The sequence below is a fragment of the Bubalus bubalis genome, chromosome 5, assembly GCF_019923935.1.
Source record: "Bubalus bubalis isolate 160015118507 breed Murrah chromosome 5, NDDB_SH_1, whole genome shotgun sequence".
Lineage (NCBI taxonomy): Eukaryota > Metazoa > Chordata > Mammalia > Artiodactyla > Bovidae > Bubalus > Bubalus bubalis.
This window is the reverse complement of record NC_059161.1, coordinates 92166963-92189686: the sequence shown is the minus strand read 5'-3', so window position 1 is coordinate 92189686 and position 22724 is coordinate 92166963. Positions and strand designations below refer to the sequence as shown.

At 39.5% G+C, this 22724-nt stretch overlaps 1 protein-coding gene across 32 annotated transcripts in view; it reads right to left on the bottom strand.

Annotated features, from left to right (window-relative positions):
* The window catches only part of DLG2 (discs large MAGUK scaffold protein 2), a 2352634-nt gene that overhangs the window by 589345 nt on the left and 1740565 nt on the right, over positions 1-22724 (bottom strand). For all 32 annotated transcript variants that reach the window (XM_045165939.1, XM_045165929.1, XM_045165926.1 and 29 more), the window contains 2 exons: positions 22482-22626; positions 19047-19185 (listed from right to left, as the gene is read on the bottom strand). In XM_045165939.1, the coding sequence (XP_045021874.1) occupies positions 19047-19185; positions 22482-22626 (284 nt within the window). The remainder of the gene's footprint in view (positions 1-19046; positions 19186-22481; positions 22627-22724) is intronic.

Genomic DNA, 22724 nt, shown 5'->3' with positions numbered 1-22724 from the left:
ATTCACCTCCCCACTACCTCTATTTTCCTGCCACTGACATCTGTGATAAGCCCATGAGATGACCAACAGCTACTGCTGACTTCAGTATGCATGGAGGACATTGTCTGCTCTGCTGTAAGATGGTAGCCGTGTATTTAGGGACCTAGAAGTACCTAAGATACTTTATAACATTTAACATTTATAACATAAAACATTTCTTTCATAGAAAAAAAGGGTGTGGTGGCTATGGGATGGGGCATTTCTGAATTCAACCAACATAACCTGTTTGTTTCTGAAGCAATATATGTAATAAAGGAGGGGGTAGGGTGATTTATTGAAATATTGATTTGTGTTTGGAACTTACAATGTTTCTTCTTCCTCAAGTTTGAAGCAGCTATTCTGTTAGTGAAATGAACTTATATTTAACTATATTCCCCTGCTCCACTGGAGTTTTGTATATAAGAGGGAAAGTTGATTTTTCCCAAAGAAAAGCTCTTCCAAGTTTTTGTTCTTCAAAAGCTTGAGCTCCTAAAACATTGATGTTCAGGAAGAACTTTAAGAAGCAAGATAGGGACCTAATATCAGATGTAATTTGATTTAAGAAAATAAAATCATGTGCCAGTAAAAAAAAAAAAAGTGTGTTTACAGAGTACAATGCATACTTGCTATAGATGTTTGTAAATAAAAAGTCTAAAATTTTAATTGTAAGATCAAAGCACCACTGAACAAATTCTGTGATTGGTAAATCTTGCTCAGAAGCAATGTTTTTTCTGGGGCACATATCACTAGTATTGTCAGTGGCTTAGAGTCACTCAATTTTTTTTTTTTTTAATTTAAAGCTACTTCATTGCTAAAAAATTCTAATCAACAAAAGGAGAAAAGGAAAGATATACCCATTTGAATGCAGAGTTCCAAAGAATAGCAAGGAGAGATAAGAAAGCCGTCCTCAGTGATCAGTGCAAAGAAACAGAAGAAAACAACAGAATGTGAAAGACTAGGGAATCTCTTCAAGAAAATTAGAGATACCAAAGGAACATTTCATGCAAAGATGGGCTCGATAAAGGACAGAAATGGTATGGACCTACCAGAAGCAGAAGATATTAAGAAGAGGTGGCAAGAATACACAGAACTATACAAAAAAGATCTTCACGACCCAGATAATCATGATGGTGTGATCACTCACCTAGAGCCAGACATCCTGGAATGTGAAGTCAAGTGGGCCATAGGAAACATCACGACAAACAAAGCTAGTAGAGATGATGGAATTCCAGTTGAGCTACTTCAAATTCTAAAAGATGATGCTGTGAAAGTGCTGCACTCAATATGCCAGCAAATGTGGAAAACTCAGCAGTGGCCACACGACTGGAAAAGGTTAGTTTTCATTCCAATCCCAAAGAAAGGCAATGCCAAAGAATGCTCAAACTACCGCACAATTGCACTCATCTCACATGCTAGCAAAGTAATGCTGAAATTCTCCAAGCCAGGCTTCAAAAACCTTGAACTTCCAGATGTTCAAGCTAGATTTAGAAAAGGCAGAGGAACCAGAGATCAAATTACCAACATCCGCTGGATCATCTAAAAAGCAAGATTTCCAGAAAAACATCTATTTATGCTTTATTGACTATGTCAAAGCCTTTGACTGTGTGAATTACCAGAAACTGTGGAAAATTCTTAAAAGAGATGGGAATATCAGACCACCTGACCTGCCTCTTGAGAAATCTGTATGCAGGTCAGGAAGCAACAGTTAGAACTGGACATGGAACAACAGACTGGTTCCAAATAGGAAAAGGAGTACGTCAAGGCTGTATATTGTCACCCTGCTTATTTAACTTATATGCAGAGTACATCATGAGAAACTCTGGGCTGGAAGAAGCACAAGCTGGAATCAAGATTGCGGGAGAAATATCAATAGCCTCAGATACACAGATGACACCACCCTTATGGCAGAAAGTGAAGAGGAACTAAAAAGCCTCTTGATGAAAGTGAAAGGAGAGCGAAAATTTGACATAAAGCTCGACATTCAGAAAACTAAGATCATGGTATCTGGTCCCATCACTTCATGGCAAATAGATGCGGCAACAGTGGAAACAGTGTTTGACTTTATTTTTTTGGTGCTCCAAAATCACTGCAGATGGTGATTGCAGCCATGAAATTAAAAGACACTTACTCCTTGGAAGAAAAGTTATGACCAATCTAGAAGCATATAAAAAAGCAGAGACATTACTTTGCCAACAAAGGTCTGTCTAGTCAAAGCTATGGTTTTTCCAGTAGTCAGGTATGGGTGAGAGAGTTGGACTATAAATAAAGCTGAGCACCAAAGAATTGATGCTTTTGAACTGCAGTGTTGGAGAAGACTCTTGAGAGTCTCTTGGACTGCAAGGAGATCCAACCAGTCCATCCTAAAGAAAATCAATCCTGAATATTCATTGGAAGAACTGATGTTAAAGCTGAAACTTCAATATTTTGGCCACCTGATGGGAAGAACTGACTCATTTGAAAAGACCCTGATGCTGGCAAAGATTGAAGGCGGGAGGAGAAGAGGATGACAGAGGCTGAGATGGTTGGATGGCATAACCAATGCAATGGACATGAGTTTGAGTAGACTCAGGTGGTTGGTGATGGACAGGGAAGCCTGGTGTGCTGCAGTCCAGAGGGTTGCAAAGAGTCGGACACGACTGAGTGACTGAACTGAACTGAACTGGATATTTTTTGCTGGTAGAGGGTTTGACATATTTTGAGAATTACCAAAATGTAGAGTCACTCAATGTTTTTTCTTTTTTTTAATAAAATCTTGCCCTATGAGGGAAACACCTGATCACATTTTCTTGTAATGTGGTACATTTTGCTTTTACTTTGATAACACAATTTTCTGAAGTCAAAGACACAATGAATTTAAGCCAGTGGTCCCTGAACTTGCCTGCATCAGAATTACTTGATGGCTTTTGTTCTATTTTTTAATACTAACTAATACTATCCCTGAACACACAGATTTGGTAGATCTGGGGTAGGACTTGGGAGTCTGTGTTCAAACAGGTTTCACTTGTGACTGACTGCTTGTGAGGGTTTGGAATTAGGTTTAGACAGTAGACCTGTTCTTTCTGAGAGAGTTATGAAGTAGCCACATTTTGAATTGCCTCATCTCTTTCAGCAAGTGTTGTTCTAAAGTTTTTTGACTTGGTAATATTCAGCTGATCAATGTTAGTATCTAGAGAGTATAAATATTAAGTTCTTTTTCTCCACTGGAAGGTAAGAAGTACTACTCTTATTTTATTAGAGGGATATATAAAACTTAACTTTTTGTGATACTAGGGAAGACTCTTAAGAATCTGCTGGATAGCAAGGAGATCGAACCAGTCATTCCTAAAGGAAATCAACTTTGAATATTCACTGGAAGGACTTTTACTGAAGCTGAAGCTCCAATACTTTGGCCACCTGATGCAAAGAACTGCTTCATTGGAAAAGACCCTGATGCTGGGAAATATTGAGGGCAGGAGGAGAAGGGGGTGACAGAGGATGAAATGCTTAGATAGAATCCCTAACTCAATGGATATCAGTTTGAGCAAACTCAGGGAGATAGTGAAGGACAGGGAAGCCTGGTGTGCTGCAGTCCGTGGAGTTACAAAGAATCGGACATGACTTAGCCACTGACCACCACCACCACCAAGCAGAATGTAACCAAGTATTTCTGTCTAAGCTACAGAATACAGTGGTTCTCAGGAAGATACTTTCATGCATTGGAGAGGGAAATGGCAACCCACTCCAGTGTTCTTGCCTGGAGAATCCCAGGGACGGGGGAGCCTGGTGGGCTGCCGTCTATGGGGTCACACAGAGTCGGACACGACTGAAGCAACAGCAGCAGCAGCAGAAAGATACTACTTCACTTGAGCTGGGGAGACCACCTTCTCACTACAAGCTCCTCTTCACTTACAACTCCTCATAGCTCCCTTCAGTTGTCATGATTTTAAACTCAGAAAAATAAATGACCCAATCAAAAATGGGCCAAAGAACTAAATAGACATTTCTCCAAAGAAGACATACAGATGGCTAACAAACACATGAAAAGATGCTCAACATCACTCATTATCAGAGAAATGCAAATCAAAACCACTATGAGGTACCATTTCACACCAGTCAGAATGGCTGCGATCCAAAAGTCTACAAGTAATAAATGCTGGAGAGGGTGTGGAGAAAAGGGAACCCTCTTACACTGTTGGTGGGAATGCAAACTAGTACAGCCACTATGGAGAACAGTGTGGAGATTCCTTAAAAAACTGGAAATAGACATGCCTTATGATCCAGCAATCCCACTGCTGGGCATACACACTGAGAAAACCAGAAGGGAAAGAGACACGAGTACCCCAATGTTCATCGCAGCACTGTTTATAATAGCCAGGACATGGAAGCAACCTAGATGTCCATCAGCAGATGAATGGATAAGAAAGCAGTGGTACATATACACAATGGAGTATTATTCAGCCATTAAAAAGAATACATTTGAATCAGTTCTAATGAGGTGGATGAAACTGGAGCCTATTATACAGAGTGAAGTAAGCCAGAAAGAAAAACACCAATACAGTATACTAACGCATATATATGGAATTTAGAAAGATGGTAACAATAACCCTGTGTACGAGACAGCAAAAGAGACACTGATGTATAGAACAGTCTTATGGACTCTGTGGGAGAGGGAGAGGGTGGGAAGATTTGGGAGGATGGCGTTGAAACATGTAAAATATCATGTGTGAGATGGGTTGCCAGTCCAGGTTTGATGCACGATGCTGCATGCTTGGGGCTGGTGCACTGGGACGGCCCAGGGGGATGGAGTGGGGAGGGAGGAGGGAGGAGGGTTCGGGATGGGGAGCACATGTATGCCTGTGGCGGATTCATTTTGATATTTGGCAAATCTAATAAAGTTATGTAAAGTTTAAAAATAAAATAAAATTAAATTAAAAAAAAAAACAAAAAAAAAACTCAGAATAACCTTATCAGAGCTACACTCAGCATTACATGGATTTGACTACATACTGTATGTGGAACTCCATCCAACCGTACATGGTCCGATCTAATACTATACAGCAAAGCCATAGAATTAACGCTACGCTTGGGAAGTAGGAAACTTTACCATAGGTATTGCTGTGTATATAGTTGGCTTTTGTGCTCAAATCATGAAGCTATGCTAAAGTCATCACTGCACCTATTGAAAAAGTTTTAGGATGCCTGCATAGTAAACCTGAGTATTTGGAAAGGTATATATTTGTGTTTACTTAACATTCTAGAATTTTTAATTTTAGAGTTTTTAAATTAAAAATCAGTGACTTCCCTGGCAGCCTAGTGGTTAAGACTCTGTGCTTTCACTGCAGTGGGCATGGGTTCAATCCCTGGTTACAGAATAAGAACCAAGGTCCTGCAAGCCATGTGGAGTGGCCAAGAAAAAAAAATCAGCTTTAAGTCTATAAAGCTTGAAGTCTTTAACACAGACTTTTCTTTATAACATTAATGGTTAGGTATGGTTTTGAATAAAGCCTTCTTAATTAGGATCTCTATATATTTTAAAAGAAATTGAAATATAAAGGAAACATCACTAAATCAACATAAGGTCTCAAAATCCACCCTTTTAAAGTAAGTATAAATATAGTATAAATCTAAATTTTATTAGGTTAGCTGAAAGCATATTTCCCTCTTGTTCACTTCCTAATTTCATTCCACCATCTCCAACCAACACTGCTATCAATAACTGCAACTGATCCTATAATCACCACGGTGCCCTGGACTAGAAGTCAAACCTAATAATAATGATAATAATAATAATAGTTAACCTGAATGCAGCTTATTTTGTACCAAGCTGTAAACTTCACTGAATCCTAATAATAACCCATGGTATAGGCATGGCTGGGGAAACAGGCATAGAGAGGTGACATAATATGTCCAAGGTCCAAGAGCTAGGAAGTGGTGAACCCAGAATGACTATGTGTCCAAAATCTGAACTCTTAGTCAAATGCCACCCTGCTTCTGGGCTCTGGGTTTGGGATTTGCCACCTACTCTTTATTGCTACAGGGGAAATTATGGCATCTCTATCATCTCAGAAGCTCAAACTGCTAAATAAATACAACAACATCTCTCTGCTCATATGGTGTTACAGGAGCTAAAGGGGAAATCGGGGAGTAGCTGGGCAGCACTGGACAGCTATCAGAGTTTACCAGTCCTGTTACAAATTCAGAGCAAGGCCTCACATAACTGGCTGTGAAATCTCTAGCTATCACATTTATTTCAGCTGTTTCATTCTGCCTTCATCCCCTATCTGAACATGGTAAATGAGACTTTAGGAAAAGATTAGCGGGGGAGAAAAACAGAAAATATCGAGCTCTAAATGGCTTAGTGGACACCATTTCCATTTAGGACACAGTTTACATAATAAAGGACTCACATCGTTCTACTTCAAGGTCAATCTAATTTTAAAAGAGATCTAGGATGAGCATTGATATTTAAATGTTTACACTCAGAGGCACACACACTCTGGGGACAGCTAAGCTACTTCAGTGAGGACTTCAAATACTCATTAAGGCACCCACATGGGGTCTGGTGTTAGACTGGGAAGGACAAGCTTTAAAGACTGACCCCTAGGCTGCTAGTGCACCATCTGGAAGGCTTGCCTGAACAGGCCGCAATTGTTGCTGGGAGGAAGCAATGAATAAAACTTAAGTTTCACTTTTCTGGACAAAGGAAAAACCAGAGGGAGACTAATTCGAAGCACAGAGGAAATTCTAGAAATATTAATGCTATTAACGCTACCCATGCAGTACAGCAAAAACAGCCAGACCTGGGTTTGAATCCTTTCCCTTTATATAGCAACCACATGTCCTTTCCTAGAGGGGTCAAGTATATGCACTCTGGAACCAGACTGAACTGTGTTCAGATCTCAACTTTGCAACTTATTATAGGTATCAATAGAAAATAATGGAAATCTATCACTATTAATAACGATTATCCCCCTCCCATCAGGCTGGCACATAATATTGAGCAGAGTTCCACGTGTAATAGGTCTTTGATGGTTATCCATTTTAAATGTAGCAGCGCGTACATGACCTTCCAGGAGGGGGTCTGGGGGAGAATGGATACGTGTGTATATGTATGGCTGAGACCATTCGCTGCTCACCTGAAACGATCACAACGCTGTTAATCGGCTGTACCCCAATACAAAACAGAAAGCTAAAAAGAATAATGATTATCTTTCTGTGGTGTGAGTTTTTCTTTACATTTTTGTTATTTTATAACTTTTCTACAATACATAATGCTTTTACAATCAGGGAAAATAATAAAACTTATTGGAAAAAAAAATGAAGAGTGGTAGAAAGCAATAAAAGGGGTAAGAAATAGATTAAAGATTGAAAAGGATGTCTGGAGAACATGTTTGCAGGCAGTATTTTTAAAATGTGTTTACTCAGATATAGCTTGATTAACTATCTAGATTAAAGAAATTACCCAGAAGCAAAAAATGAATGATACAACCTAAAAGTTATGAAATTGATGTCTATATTATAAAAGAGTATAAGTCTCTGAAATGCAATAATTGTATGCTATGGTTTTCTTACATTTTCTTAAGGCAAACATCACTATTAACATGGTAACCTCCCTCACAGCAGCAAATGGAACAGTCCCTAACCTTTTTGGCACCAGGGACCAGATCCATGGAAGACAATTCTTCCACAGACCAGAGTGGGCTATGGTTTTGGGATGATTCACGAGCATTACATTTACTGTGCACTTTATTTCTATTATTATTATATCAATGCCACCTTGGATAATCAGGCATTAGATCCTACAGGTGGGGACCCTCGGAGCTGATGTTAGGAGTCACTCAGGGATTGCAATGCTGTTCTGGAGAATTTTCAAAGTATACACCACATGTAAACAACTGAGAATCAGCTGTCTTCTATTACTTTATTGACACATGGATGTGAAAACAAATTCCTAGAGGAAGAGGCTATGTCTACTTGTCTTTAATCATAATATGCACCCTGTTTCAATGCCACAGGAAAAGGGCCAGAGATAAGCTACACATTTGTTGGTGGTAGTATTAACTTGCAATTTAAGGGGCCTGGAGTCAATTAATAGCTGATTGCTTGTACTATGGTCCCTACAACATTCTCCATTGCCTATCATTAATTCTTTTTTTTTTTTTAATCTCAACCAGCCCTGGAGGCCAAGGCTAAATTCATTCTATTAAAATGTAATACAGCATTGATTAAACTATCTGCTTGAATTTTACATCTATAACAATAGCCATAGATGTGCAATAACCATCTTCCATAACATTATAAGGCCTAATTCTGCGTATTTATGTCTGGCTAATTTATTAAGTACGTACATAACCATCTTCCATAACATTATAAGGCCTAATGCTGTGTATTTATGTCTGGCTAATTTATTAAGTACATACAAAATGATAAACATCTATAAAAGACTGCCTTAAAATTTCCATTACGGTTTCATTTTTCCTATCATTAAATTGATTTCCCTGGCAGCAAACAGCAGCTTAACATGTTTTCCCATAAATATTTGGATATTTTCCATTAGTTAAGATTCATCAGCTTCCCCATTAGCATACCCACTCTCTCTGTTTCTAACAGGATAGCCCTATCACTCATGCGTTACGGTTTATGTAAGTAAATCTAAATGATTATGTGGAGCCACCACCAACAGAGAGAAAATTCCCCTGGAGGTGCCCACTAGCTGAGTCATCCTCCATTTGTCTTACCTGTCTTGCCCCATTCACTCCGTCTCATTACTATCCTTTGCTTCAGGAGAGACATTATAGTGCCAGGCTCCACACTGCAGCAAGTGGGCATGTAGGGCAGGGCAAAACATAACTCAGAGACTCTGCTGATGAACCTCTGACTTGGTTAAGTTCAATAATGCACTTTGCAAAGGCTGTGAGGAGTCTGATGACATATTTTGCCGAATTTCTTTGAGTGAAAAGCTATATGGTGTTGGCTGTTGAGGCCTACTATGAAAAAAATAGGGCCAATATCAATTAATTACCCAGAGAATAATTGTATTTGGCTACAGAGGCCAGACTGATGGACGCTTGTTGGTTGTCTAGTCACTCGGTTGTTTTCGACTCTGTGCGACCCCAGGCTTCCTTGTCCTTCACCACCTCCCGGAGTTTGCTCAAGTTCATGTCCATTGAGTTGGTGATGCCATCCAACCATCTCATCTTCTGTCACTAGTGTCTATCATATTTGGTTCCACTGAATCCTACTTTATATTTTCAATAAAGATGGGAATAGATACTCATTATATTAATAATGTGTGTTATTAATAAACTATTAGTAGTATTAATAAAAGTGAAAGTGTTAGTCACTCAGTCATGTCTGACTCTTGGCAACCCCATTGGCTGTAACCCACCAAACTCCTCTGTCCTTGTGGTTTTCCAGGCAAGAATACTGGAGTGGGTAGCCATTCCCTTCTCCAGGGGATCTTCCCAACCCAGAGATCAAACCTGGGTCTCCTGCATTGCAGGCAGATTCTTTACTATCTGAACCACTGGGTAAGCCCATTAATAAAAATAAAGATCCTTAATAAAGCATTAAGACTGAGGACTTCCTGTAATACAAGATTCTAAGGAAATCAAATGTGCTCTGGGAGACAAATTAGTTGAAAAAAATGTGTAAGTAGATTTTGTTTGAGCATCTGGATAGATAGCATTGTTGGCTACATTTCCATTCAAAAACTCTATTTGTGGAGCACTTCGTCTTAAATCCTTGTTTTAAATAGTATTAATAAGAGCTAATGTCGACTTAAAACAATGTAAGAGTTGTGACCTAAGTTTTATTTGAGGCAAAATAAGGACTTCAGGCTGGGAGACAGCACCTCAGAGAGCTCTGAGAAACTGCTCCCAAGAGGCCGGAGGGTGAAGACCAATACATATGTGACGTGGATGAAGGGGAAGTTCACGTGATCAAGCACATGTTTTTGCAGAAGATTTTGCTGGTCCTGAGGAGCAGATGTCACCATGAAAGAATTTACTACTTTTCTGGATATGAGAAGATGCAAGAACTGGGCTCATAAAATCAATTCCTGAAAATATCTAACTATCTGAAGACCTGTTCTGCCAGTTTTCCAGAGCACCAGCTGCCTCTTTCCTGATCTCCACCCTGGACTCCCTACAGGGGGTGTTGAGGGTCAGCAGCTGCAGCAGCACGTGATTTAACCCTTATAGAGGCAGATGGCAAGTGCCCACGGCGAGCGCCAGTTTGTGGTTGACACTAACATTTATGAAGTGCTTACTTTTTTCTAAGGACTTCATATATATTAAATCCATTTCTTGTTACAACAAGCCTATGAGGTGGGAAGTGTTAGTCTGTTCCTTTTATCCATGAGAAAACTGAGGCAGAGGTCAGTTACACAACTTGTCCAAGGTCAAACAGCTAGGAGGAGGTCAAGACAGGATGCTAAGGAGGGTGGCTCCAGGGTGTACCCACCTCAACACTCTGCCCCCCACGTCCTGACTCTAACCAGGCACAGCTGTCTGCCGAGGGAACACCCAGTTCTTTTCTCCTATACTTGGATAAAGGCATATAAGAAAAGATTTCTTTCCTGTGTTGAAAGAACTTCCGGTTCATTCAGAAATGGCTTCAAATCATTAAATATAAGTTAAAAAGAAGAGAGGCTAGAATAGGACCAGACTTCATGCTGAAGGAAAGTGCTGTCTGATCCCTTGAGAACCTGTCTCTAATGGAGATCATAAACATGATTAAGAGGCTGCTTCTATAATACAGATTTAATAACTGACATGCTTGCGTAAATATGTTCAGTGCTTCTTCAACTTGGGTGCTCATCCATATCTTGGGGTTTGTAGTCTTTGCCAGGGACTTATTATATCCAGAAGACCTTTCTGGTGTGTAAATTTTACTTTAAGACTTTGGAAAAAAAATACTTAAATTTGTAATCAAAATATTTTCACACTAAAGCAACAAGGATCTCTCTCCTGTTTTTATGACAACATCTATGGCAACCTACTCCAGTGTTCTTGCCTGGAGAACCCCAGGGACGGCGGAGCCTGGTGGGCTGCCATCTATGGGGTCGCACAGAGTTGGACACGACTGAAGTGACTTAGCAGCAGCAAGATTTGTGTGTTTCATGCTTGCACAGAAAGCTTCATGTTCTACCCCAAGGAGAACAAATTCCTTTCTCAAGGCCTAAGGGCATGCAGGTACAAATATTTAAGAAACAGTGATTTAGCCTCTAACCAGTTCTGATTGATAAACACTAAGGGGAAAAACAAAGCCAACAACAGTGGCAAGCACTTCCGGCCATTCCTGAAAGCTTTCCCCACAGCAGACAACAGTGTACAAATGACCAGCAGTAAATTAGCCTGACTCAAGCAGGACTGCCCGCTCCCTGGATCTCGGCTGTTAAACCCAGCTCTAAAATCTGGCTCAGATTCTTGCTCCCCTCTTCTCCTCCATTGCTGCCTGTCCTCCCAGACCTAGCTGTCATAATTTCTCGCTTGTTTCTTCAGTGGTCCTTCTCCACATACTAGTCAGAGGTGTGTTTTTGTTTTCTTTTATTTTAAATAAAACATGAATCAGGTAATTTCATTCTCCTGGTTACTTCTCCCTGCTGCTGCTGCTGCTGCTGCATCGCTTCAGTCGTGTCCGACTCTGTGCGACCCCATAGACGGCAGCCCACCAGGCTCCCCCGCCCCTGGGATTCTCCAGGCAAGAACACTGGAGTGGGTTGCCATTTCCTTCTCCAATGCATGAAAGTGCAAAGTGAAAGTGAAGTCGCTCAGTCGTGTCTGACTCCTAGCGACCCCATGGACTGCAGCCTACCAGACTCCTCCGTCCATGGGATTTTCCAGGCAAGAGTACTGGAGTGGGCTGCCATTGCCTTCTCCTACGCTCAATGCACTTAAAATGCAACCTACACTTCTTCATTATTCCATACAAAATCTTACATCATCGGGCTCCTGACTCCTCCGATCTAATTTGCTGCCATGTTTCCATTAGCTCATCTCCTTTCAGGCAGGCTTGGCTTGCTTCTATTCCTGGAATACACAAAACTTATTCCTGCCTTTGGCTTTGCTGTTTCCTCTTCCTGGAATTCTCTTTCCCTGATCTTTTTCTCACTCCTTCCCCCATTTTTGGCTTTTTTCATTCAGATCTCAGCTCATATGCTGTTTTCTCAGAGACACATTCCATGGTTATCCTCCTTAATATTGTTATCTTCCCCAAACGCTGTCTAGGCACATACATTTTATTTTCTTTTTAGCACTTATTTGGGCTTCCCGGGTGGCTCAGATGGTAAAGAATCTGCCTGCAATGCAGAGACCTGGCTTCAATCCCAGGGTCAGGAAGATTCCCTGGAGAAGGAAATGGCAACCCACTCCAGCGTTCTTGCCTGGAAAATCCCATAGACAGGAAGCCTGGTGGGCCACAGTATTTATTTATTTATATATCTCCAATTCAATACACATGGAGGAGCTTGAATATTCACTGAATGAGTAAATGAATGAATGATTGGGAGAAAGAGAAAAGAAGTAGAATACATTCTCAATACTATGTCCAATAAACTACTGTTTAATAATTTGAGGAGAATGGATGGAGGCAGACTCTAGATTGATGGGTTCATATCTATTAATAATAAAGGAGTCAAACTGAATATCAGAGCACAATTTGGAGTGGTCTTTGAAAGTTTCTGTAGATAAGATATCTTTCCTGTGACTTTATTTAGACTTAGCTTTAAAAAAAAAAATCTATTTTGTATTGGCATATAGTAACTTTTGCTTTTTTAAAAAAATTCTTTATTTTTTAATTGAGGGATAATTGCTTTACAGAGCTTTGTTGTTTTCTGTCAAACCTCAACATGAATCAGCCACAGGTAAACATATATCCCCGCCTTTCTGACCCTCCCTCCCCTCTCCCTCCCCACCCCACCCTCACTAGGTTGGTACAGAGCCCCTGAGTTTCCTGAGCCATACAGCAAATTCCCATTGGCTATCTGTTTTACATATAGCGATGTAAGTTTTCATGTTACTCTCCTCCCCTCTCCTCATGTCCATAAGTCTGTTCTCTATGTCTGTTTCTCCACCGCTGCCCTGTAAATAAATTCTTCCTTGCCATTTTTCTAGATTCCGTATATATGTGTTAGAATATATTTATGTTTCTCTTTCTGACTTACTTCACTGTGTATAATAGGCTCTAGGTTCATCCACCTCACTAGAACTGACTCAAATACATTCCTTTTTATGGCTGAGTAATATTCCATTGTGTATATGCACCACAACATCTTTATCCATTCATCTGTCGATGGACATCTAGGTTGCTTCCATGTTCTAGCTATTGTAAATAGTGCTGCAATGAACAATGGGATACATGGGTCTTTTCCAATTTTGGTTTCCTCAGGGTACTTACCTAGGAATGGGATTGCTGGGTCATATGGGCTTCCCTAATAGCTCAGTTGGTAAAGAATCCGCCTGCAATGCAGGAGACCCCGATTCAATTCCGGGGTTGGGAAGATCCCCTGGAGAAGGGAAAGGCTACCCACTCCAGTATTCTGGCCTGGAGAATTCCGTGGACGGTAAAGTCCATGGGGTCTCAAAGAGTCAGACATGACTGAGTAACTTTCACTTTCACGGTGGTTTTATTCCTAGTGTTTTAAGGAATCTTCATACCATCTTCCATAATGGCTGTATCAATTTACATTCCTACCAACAGTGCAAGAGTGTTCCCTTTTCTCCACACCCTCTCCAGTATTTATTGTTTCTAGACTTTGATGATGGCCGTTCTGACTGGTGTGAGGTGATAACCTCACTGTAGTTTTGATTTGCATTTCTCTAATAGTGAGTGATGTTGAGCATCTTTTCATGTGTTTGCTAGCTATCTGTATGTCTTCTTGGAGAAATATGTTTAGGTCTTTTTCCCACTTTTTGACTGGGTTGTTTGTTTTTCTGGTATTGAGTTGTATGAGCTGCTTGTATATTTTGTAACTTTTGCTTTTTGATCAACCAAATTATGTGGGTAAACATTACAGAGCCAGTTGGAAAAACATCAGGGTACAGTAAGTTCAGGGCCAGGTTTCTAAAAGTGGGAAATATATCACTCACAGCTAATTTAAGGTCCCACTTTCATAATGGTATTTATCACATTCATAACTTGGGAGATTAAATACCCTTATTTTGAAAGGGCAGCTTTACTTTGTATCCCCAAGTCTTTTGGTTTCATTTTAGTATCAAGGATTTGCTTGTATATCCTGAGGTTACTTGGCCAGATGGTGATGGTGTATGATTGGCATCTCTTCTGGGTGACAGAGAAGACTTGGCTCAATAGAGAGGGAATCTGTAGTTGTAGGTAATGCACAAAGTTGGCACTGCTCATAGGTAATCACTGATTGATTATATCTTTTTGTAATTGTTACCTTCTTGCTCTATCATAAAAAAAGGACCATCAGCTTAGAGAAACAGAAAGAGCACTGAATTGGGCGTTCAAAGATAAGCATTTTAAATTTGATTCTGTAACTTACAAGCTGTGGGACTTACGGATAGCCAACAAATTTTGCTAGACTTTGTGTTTCTTGCCCACCAAATGGAGAAAGGTTAGACTTTATATTCATTTATGGGCCTTCCAACTCTGATAGTCTATAATTCTATGAGCCAAAAAACCATCTCAGCATCATTGTAATAGCTTTGTTTTCCAAAAATTGAAGACCAGAGTATTTACATAACAATAATTTTTATTTATAAGGGACTCAGCAGGGTTTCTACTAAGAGAATTTTATCCAAGGCCTTTTTGTTTAGGCTTCCTTTCTCTACATCAATGGAAAAACAAAATTTCTCAGTTTACTCAGGTACACATATCCTGAAACAGTAAAAGAGGTTAAAAAAAAAAATCCAGGTACGTCATTGTAGCATACTTCTAATCAAAATTCTTTTTATACCCTATTATATTTCTCCAGCAAAAGTGAATATAAATCAGCAAGATTGAAAATACTTCTCCCAACAGATAGAGTAAGATATTATGAACATCGGGAACAAAAGACTGCCAATTTGATATAATTATATAGGTAGTTGGAAGGTTCCCATTTCACAGAACTGTTTTCCTATCAGCCCAAGTCACACCATTAAAGATTAATTCTCTTGATTTACTATTTTAGGAAAATAAAAAGTAGGCTGCAAATGTAAGCCACTATAGTGCCTTAGGAGAGTAATAATTTTAACAAATTTACAGATGAGAAAATCAAGACCTAGGACATTAAAAGACTTGTTCAGGGTTATCTAGGTGGTAAGTGGTAGGACCATTCTCCTAATAGAAGCATAATCCTCTTTACTCAACATTTTTCCCCTAGGAAGAAACTGTATGAGATAGTGGGTGGGGGCGTGGGAATGAGTACTTTGAACACAGACATGAACTCAAAGCTTGATTCTGCTATTTGTTAGCTGTATGGCATGAGAAAATTACTTAAACTCATTTTTTGTTACCTGCCTAAATCAAGAATAGGATATTATACAGATAATATAGGGGTGATAAAGTATATTAAAGCACTTAATGGTGCATAGTAGTAATCTTTTTGTTTTTTACTATTCTGTATATTTCTAATCTTATGACTAGGTTGCGAATGAAAGGATAGAACCATAAAGATAATTTAAAGGTAGGTAGTTTTCCTTCAGAGTCTTGTATTCAAACTATAACAGATATATTCGTTTTATTTTACATTCTTCCTTTGAGTATGTGTGCACTACCCTCTACCATGAATGCCCTTCCTTATCCTTTGACTCTCTGACGAAGAGAGTCTACACATTTTTTTCAAGCTCAAACACAAGTTACCTCCTCTTTAAAACTTTATTTGATGTCACAGGCTGTTCCTGTGTGGCATTCACGGACAACTCAAAAAACTCATTTATAAATATTAATTTAGTGCCAGCTCAGGTGCTGGAGGCCACACAAGAGCACTTCATTGAACTGATCTAATTTTGTTTGTTTTTGTTAGTAGTTCCCACACTTTGGGATTTTATAGAACTTTTACATTTAAAAAATGAGGACTGACACCAAGTTGCCAACATTTCATTTTCTAGGTAAGGATAAGTAACTGCCATTGATTACCACAAAGGAAGGGAATTTTGACCAAAATCTCAGGATTAAAAAAAATGAATATAGGCTTTATGGAAAACTTCACAGAGGGGGTCTGTATGATCAGGGAATAGGTATTGGGGGATCCTCATATATATTTTCGTCCCAATCTGATAGTTCTTAGAGATGTTGTTTCTTATTTCTTTCTGCATCCCTACTGCAGTGCTCACTGTCTAGTGGGAAGTAGTCAATGAATATTCATGAATAAGGTAATGAATATGCCTCTGAGAAAATATTTACCCCTGAGACCTGTGGCAATGCCTTCCATCACAGAGTACCTGTGAGAACAGACAGCCGTGGTGAGGACGTGGGGGAGGGGTGTGGGTGTGTGCGAAGTGATAAAATTTATTTCACCAGTTTTGCAGGCACCAGCTATTCAGAAGATTTTATGTAAGCTATGTGATTGTCCTGCCAGAGAACAGAGGAGGAGGCAGGCAAGAAGTAAGATACCAGGGTATATCACTGTAGAAAAAATGAAATCTCTTTCTCTCATACCATCTAAAATATTCCATGTGAATTGGTAGATTGAGTATTATAACGACTGTGTGTGTGTGTATGCGTGTGTTAGTCACTCAGTCGTGTCCAACTCTTTGTGACCCAATAAATTGCAGCTTGCCAGGCTCCTCTGTCCATGGAATTCTCCAGGCAAGAATACTGGAGTGGGTAGCCATTCCCTTCTCCAGGGGATCTTCCTGACCCAGGGACTGAATCCTGGTCTCCTGCATTGCAGGCGGGTTCTTGACCGTCTCTTCAGTCTCTTTCGAGCCACATATTTCTATGATGAAAACAGTTTTACACAACTTGCTTTTCATTTTTAAAATAAGGAGAAAGTTAACATGTTTCCTCCTAGCCAGAACTTTAAAGCTGGCAAGGCACCCAGTTTTCCTACTTAAAAGCTGTATGACCCCAAGCAAGTTCCCTAACCTCTTTGAGCTTCAATTTCTGCATCTCTAAAATGGGGATGACAGTCCTTTCAGTGTTTCGGAGAGGATTAAAAGGATAGTTTAAGTAAATGAGCAAGCAAAGGGCCTGGATTATAAATGGGGTTTAATAAATTTTAATTCACTATGGGGCCTAGAAAGATAAATGGCATTTTCAAATTAAAATCCTATCAAATATTAGCGATAGGATGAGAGCAAATAGATTATTGCTCTGGTGAATAAAGGTGCCTGTATTTATACAATCTTTAAAGAACCATGAGGATTTTCTTTGCGGCAGCCCTCATTTTAATTAAGAGCATAGAGATTAGATGTTTCAGCATAGGAAGAGGTTATATTTGATTTAAACCACAGATGTACATTTGCAGCATCTAAACATTCCATTCCTTGGCTAAAGATGTAACAAGCTACTTCAGCAAACCTGAAATTGCAAAATAAATGGAAAATGCTTAATCATTTAAAAGGAAATGGCAAAGGAATGAAAAGACCAAAGCATACACAGGCACCAGAGAGGAAAGTTAAGCAGCAGGAAGTCTCCTCAATTTTTTTAAGGGCTGACAAATGACTTCAGTAGACAGGCAGCATACAAAACTAAAGGATCCATCTCTATCGCTTTTACACACAAACACTTTCAGGGAAAAAACTGTATATTTTTACAGGCAAATTCATTTTGGATAAAAGTATTTCTCATAGGAAAAAAAACAAGTTGCAGAGCCATGTGTAAAATACAAACTTATTTTGTTAAAAACGATGTCAGACTCCACCTACACCGGAGTATGCTTTGCATGTTTGTATGACATCAGGCAAGGTCAGAGAAGGCAATGGCACCCCACTCCAGCACTCTTGTCTGGAAAACCCATGGATGGAGGAGCCTGGTGGGCTGCAGTCCATGGGGTCACGAAGAGTCGGACATGACTGAGTGACTTCACTTTCACATTTCACTTTCATGCATTGGAGAAGGAAATGGCAGCCCACTCCAGTGTTCTCACCTGGAGAATCCCAGGGGCGGGGGAGCCTGTCTACGGGGTCACACAGAGTTGGACATGACTGAAGTGACTTAGCAGCAGCAGGCAAGGTATGAAAGGTTCAGGCCACAATGCCACACTGGGAAGCTCAGTGGGTTTGAGGGAGCTTTTTGTTTCTTGAACATCTTTGCATTACCTCACCAAATGCAATGAGCACACATTACTTTAGAACAAAAACACTTAAAAAAGAAAAAAATGTACATTTCCTATTATTCATACATGCATTCATTCATTCGTTCATCACCCAAAATTCATTGAATCCTGACTGGACCATGAAGTAAACTGAGCTGGTCTTCTGTAAAGCATCAGATCTGACTTTTTCAGAGGCATGCCAGCTAAATTTAGTTTTATTTTGTGGGGTAAGCCATATGGTTCTCTTGCTTTGCCCTAAAATCCTATCTTGTTCCCCTTAGAGATTAATGAGATATATTAAATTCAAACCATTTGTAGTTAATTTCACTCCTTTCCTTTCTACCTGCAGTTACTGCACTCAAGGGAGGATTGACTGACTCCCCAAGTTCATTGAATTGTGTGTGGCCAGTGGTGGCAACAACATGAAATTTAGAATAAAAGCAAGCAATCAAACAGTTTTTTAGTTCTGACTCTTCTACTCGCCAGATACGTAACACTGGTATGCTACTTCCTTCTTTTTGAACCTCAGCACCACTTTCTCTCTTTGAGTAATAATACCTATCTTACAGTATAGCTATAAACCTCAATGGTGTTAGATATCAGAAAGTCCTATAAACTGCAAAGTGATGGATGTGTGTACATTACAATTTCTTCACGAAGGATTTGTGGTTTTGCTTCCAACGGAGGACAATTACATATGCTTGTAAGTCTTGGCAGGTTTCCACTTCAGGTGAGACTATAATAAGCTTGAATAGAGCTGAGAAGCAACAGTTGCCATGTTAGGAAAATGCAATTCTTTCCTGGTAAAGATCGCAAACCCAGTTAACCAACAAACATATCTGACCTGGTATAATCGTCTTCAACAAGCATGTGCTTTGGAATTGGTGAGTACCTTCCTGGAGAGATGGGCGGCAGGGAGGTTTTATATTCTAAAGTGCCATTGTTGCCAGAGAGAAGATGGTTTTCCATCGGTGGAGAATAAGCTAAGGAGTGAAAAAAAAAAAAAAAAAGAAATCTGTTATGTGGGTGATTCAATGTGTCATGTTACAGTCCTGTTAAAAATAGAAAGGCTGTGCTACATGCTAAGAATTCTGTGATCCTTCACGAGACGGGAGTTTCTGTTTGTTTGCATTTAATATGTACAAGCACAGGGTGACCTTTAGGATTGGAAAGATGTAATAACAGTTGTATCTGTGAGCCCAGTTCGTATAATTAGGTGAAGAGAAAAACGGGAGGAAAGATCCCGCACTCACATTTTTCAGAACAATGATTAATGTTCTATTGAAATAAAAATGTTAGCTTTCTAATTGCAGGGCTCACATTCTTTTCACATAGTTAATATCAAACCATCAAGAGCAGAAGGCTCTTGGAGCAAGTTACTGTATAAGACTTTAATCCCTAAATACACTATTCTCCCATCCCAGAAAAGCTAAGAACTCTGGCCTTTCTTTTCAGTTCCTTCACCCTAATTCACCCCGCTTTTGGGTGACTAAAAAGCTACCTGGGTCTCCTGTCCCTGCTCTCTCTCCAGATCCATTTTATACACTGAGAAATGCAGGTCTGATCATGACCTTCTCTTGCTTACACACTCTCCATTGCTACTATTGTACTGAATATAAACTTTCCCTTTTATTATTCTTGGAAGACTGACTCATTTTGGTATCCCCTCTTAAACATCTCCTATGGTCCCTAAATAAACCCTGTTCTTCCTAATATCTGTATTTTTGCTCCACTTTACCAGCTACCTAAAACTTCTGTCTCTTCTCCCATCTCTGATACTGAAATCTTATCCATTTTTTCAAGATACAATTCAAATGCTACCTTCTGCATAAAGATTTTTCTGGTCTTCCAAAGACAGGAGATATCCTTTTCCTCTGAGTCCCCAAAAGACATTTCTTTTTACCTCTCTCATGGCATGTACATCCCCTCTCAGTTTGCCAAATACTGCTGTTACTTATCTACCTGAATTAACCTTCCTTTCAGTGAAGGCCAGGACTGTATCTCCTGTGGATCTCACATATTACCTTATAAGGTATTTTGCATGTACTGAAATTACTCTCATATATAAAGAAATTTATATTTCTTGAATTGAATAGCAAATTTTGTTTTCTCCTTTTTTCTTCTGACAGAAAGAAGAAATGTCCTATATGCCCATCAAGAAGAAGCTCACAGAGCCTGAAGACTGATTTTTCTTTATTTGGCTTGAAAAACTCTGAAAGTTAAAACTCGTTAATCTCCTAAGGTAAGGCTGATCTCACCTTACTGCTTGCTTGACAAAAAGACATATTCTGAGGGAAGTCATTTTACAATCATTAAGAAAACCAATAGCCGATGTAATGGGCAGGTAACAAAATCATTCAACATTTAAATTTCCCTCAAGAGAAACATCCAAATCTAAAAGAGGTTAAACGACTTGCTTAAGAGCATAGTACTAATAACAGGACCTGAAGACATTCTGAGTTCTCAGTCTCACAACTGGTTGCTTAAGATTTCAGAATGAGCACTTTTACTGATGCTGCCAAAACTGTCCCTTTAACTCACATCAGAAAAATGAATTGCTTCCAAATCTAGTCCCCAGAGAGAGAATCTTCTTGTTGACCTATTAAGAAGAGGGGAAACCATGGGGCTTATGTAGAAATGGACATTGTGAGAACCAAGCACAACATCTCATTGTTAGTTGTTGCTCAAGAAGCCCCCACCTCCAGCCCATCTCCACTGTCCTAGTGACTGAAAATTTTATCTGGCTTTCTTGCCAATATATCAAATTCTGATAAAGGTTAGAACTATAAGGATGGTGATTAAGGAGCATGATTTCACCATTTGAGGGCAAGATCCTCTTCCCCAGGAAGAACAGTGCTCTCCCCAGTTTATTTTGCCAGTCTCCTCCTTTTCCATTCTGTTACTATACAGATTTGAACTAGGGAGAGAGACTATTATGGCATGAGAGCTATTGTGCTTTAGGGGCTTGAGAAATAGCCTTTAAAAATGTGTTGGCCCTTGGCAGCAATGGAGACACAGACATAGAGAACAGACTTATGGACACAGAGATGGGGGGAAGGAAGGGGAGGGTGGGGTTGATGGAGAGAGTAACATGGAAATTTATATTAACATATGCAAAACTGATAGCCAATGGGAATTTGCTATATAACTTAGGGAATTCAAACTGGGGCTCTAACAACCTAGAGAGGTGGCATGGGGTGGGAGGCGGGAGGGAGGTTCAAGAGGGAGGGGACACAGCTGCACCTATGGCTGATTCATGCTGATGTTTGGCAGAAACCAACACAATCCTGTTAAGCAGTTATCCTTCAATTAAAAAATAAGTAAATTTAAACTTCTTAAAAATGAATAACCTATGAAAACTAATGAAAACCTACTGTACAGCATAGGAAACTCTACTCAGTGCTCTGCGGTGACCTAAACGGGAAGGGAATCTGAAAAAGAGTGGATACATGTGTACGTATAGTTGATTTGCTTTGCTGCACAGCAGAAACGAATGCAACATTGTAAAGCTGCAATTAAGCTCCCAGAAATGGTTACTCTAAATCAAAATTTTTAAAAAACGAGTTCCCCCTTGGAATACTACTCAGTCATGAAAAAGAATGAAATAATGCCATTTGCAGCAACCAGGATGCACCTAGAGATTACCATACAAAGTGAAGTTAAATCAGAAAAAGAAAGACAAATACCACATGATATCATTTATACGGGGAACTGAAGATATGAACCTATCAATGAAATAGAAATAGACTCACACACATAGAGAAGAGACTTGTGGTTGACAAGGGAAAGTGGGGGTTAGGGAAGGATAGATTGGGAGTCTGGGGTTAGCAGATGCAAACTATTAAATATAGAATGGACAAGCAACAAGATTCCACTGTATAGCACAGGGAATTATATTCAATATTTTGTGATAAACCATAATGGAAAAGAATATGAAAAAGAATATATATATATGAATAAGTGAATCATTTTTCTGTACAGCAGAAATTAATAATACATGGTATGTAAACTATACTTCAGTTTAAAAAAACAGTGTTGCTCTTATGTTGTTGTAATCACACTGTCCATAACATACATTATTAAGCTTTTCTGTAATGGTGGACCTGCCAACTCATCAGCTAAGACCCCCAAGGCAAGTGAAGTACAAGATCCCTCTGCGGTATTTCCACAGGCTAAACAAGAGTGAAGGTGGAAGCAGAAGATCGTGCCAAGTTTTACAGAATTCCAATTTTGAAAACCTGGCCTGCTGTTCAAAGATGACTCTAAGCATGGTACTTACAGTGTGTAATATCAGGTGGACCATAAGGATCAGTCATATAAATGGTGGTGGGTTTGCCAACTTTTAGATAAACTACATCTGATGTGTTCTTCAATATTGCTACTGCCTCCTCATGTGTTACTTCTTCTAAACTGTAGTTGTTTACCTGAAAGTGGGAAAAATTCATTGTTAGAGCCAAATCTATGCAGGTGATTAGCCAGAACTATCCAGGCAAGAAGATATACAAAATTATGAGCTTAAGCA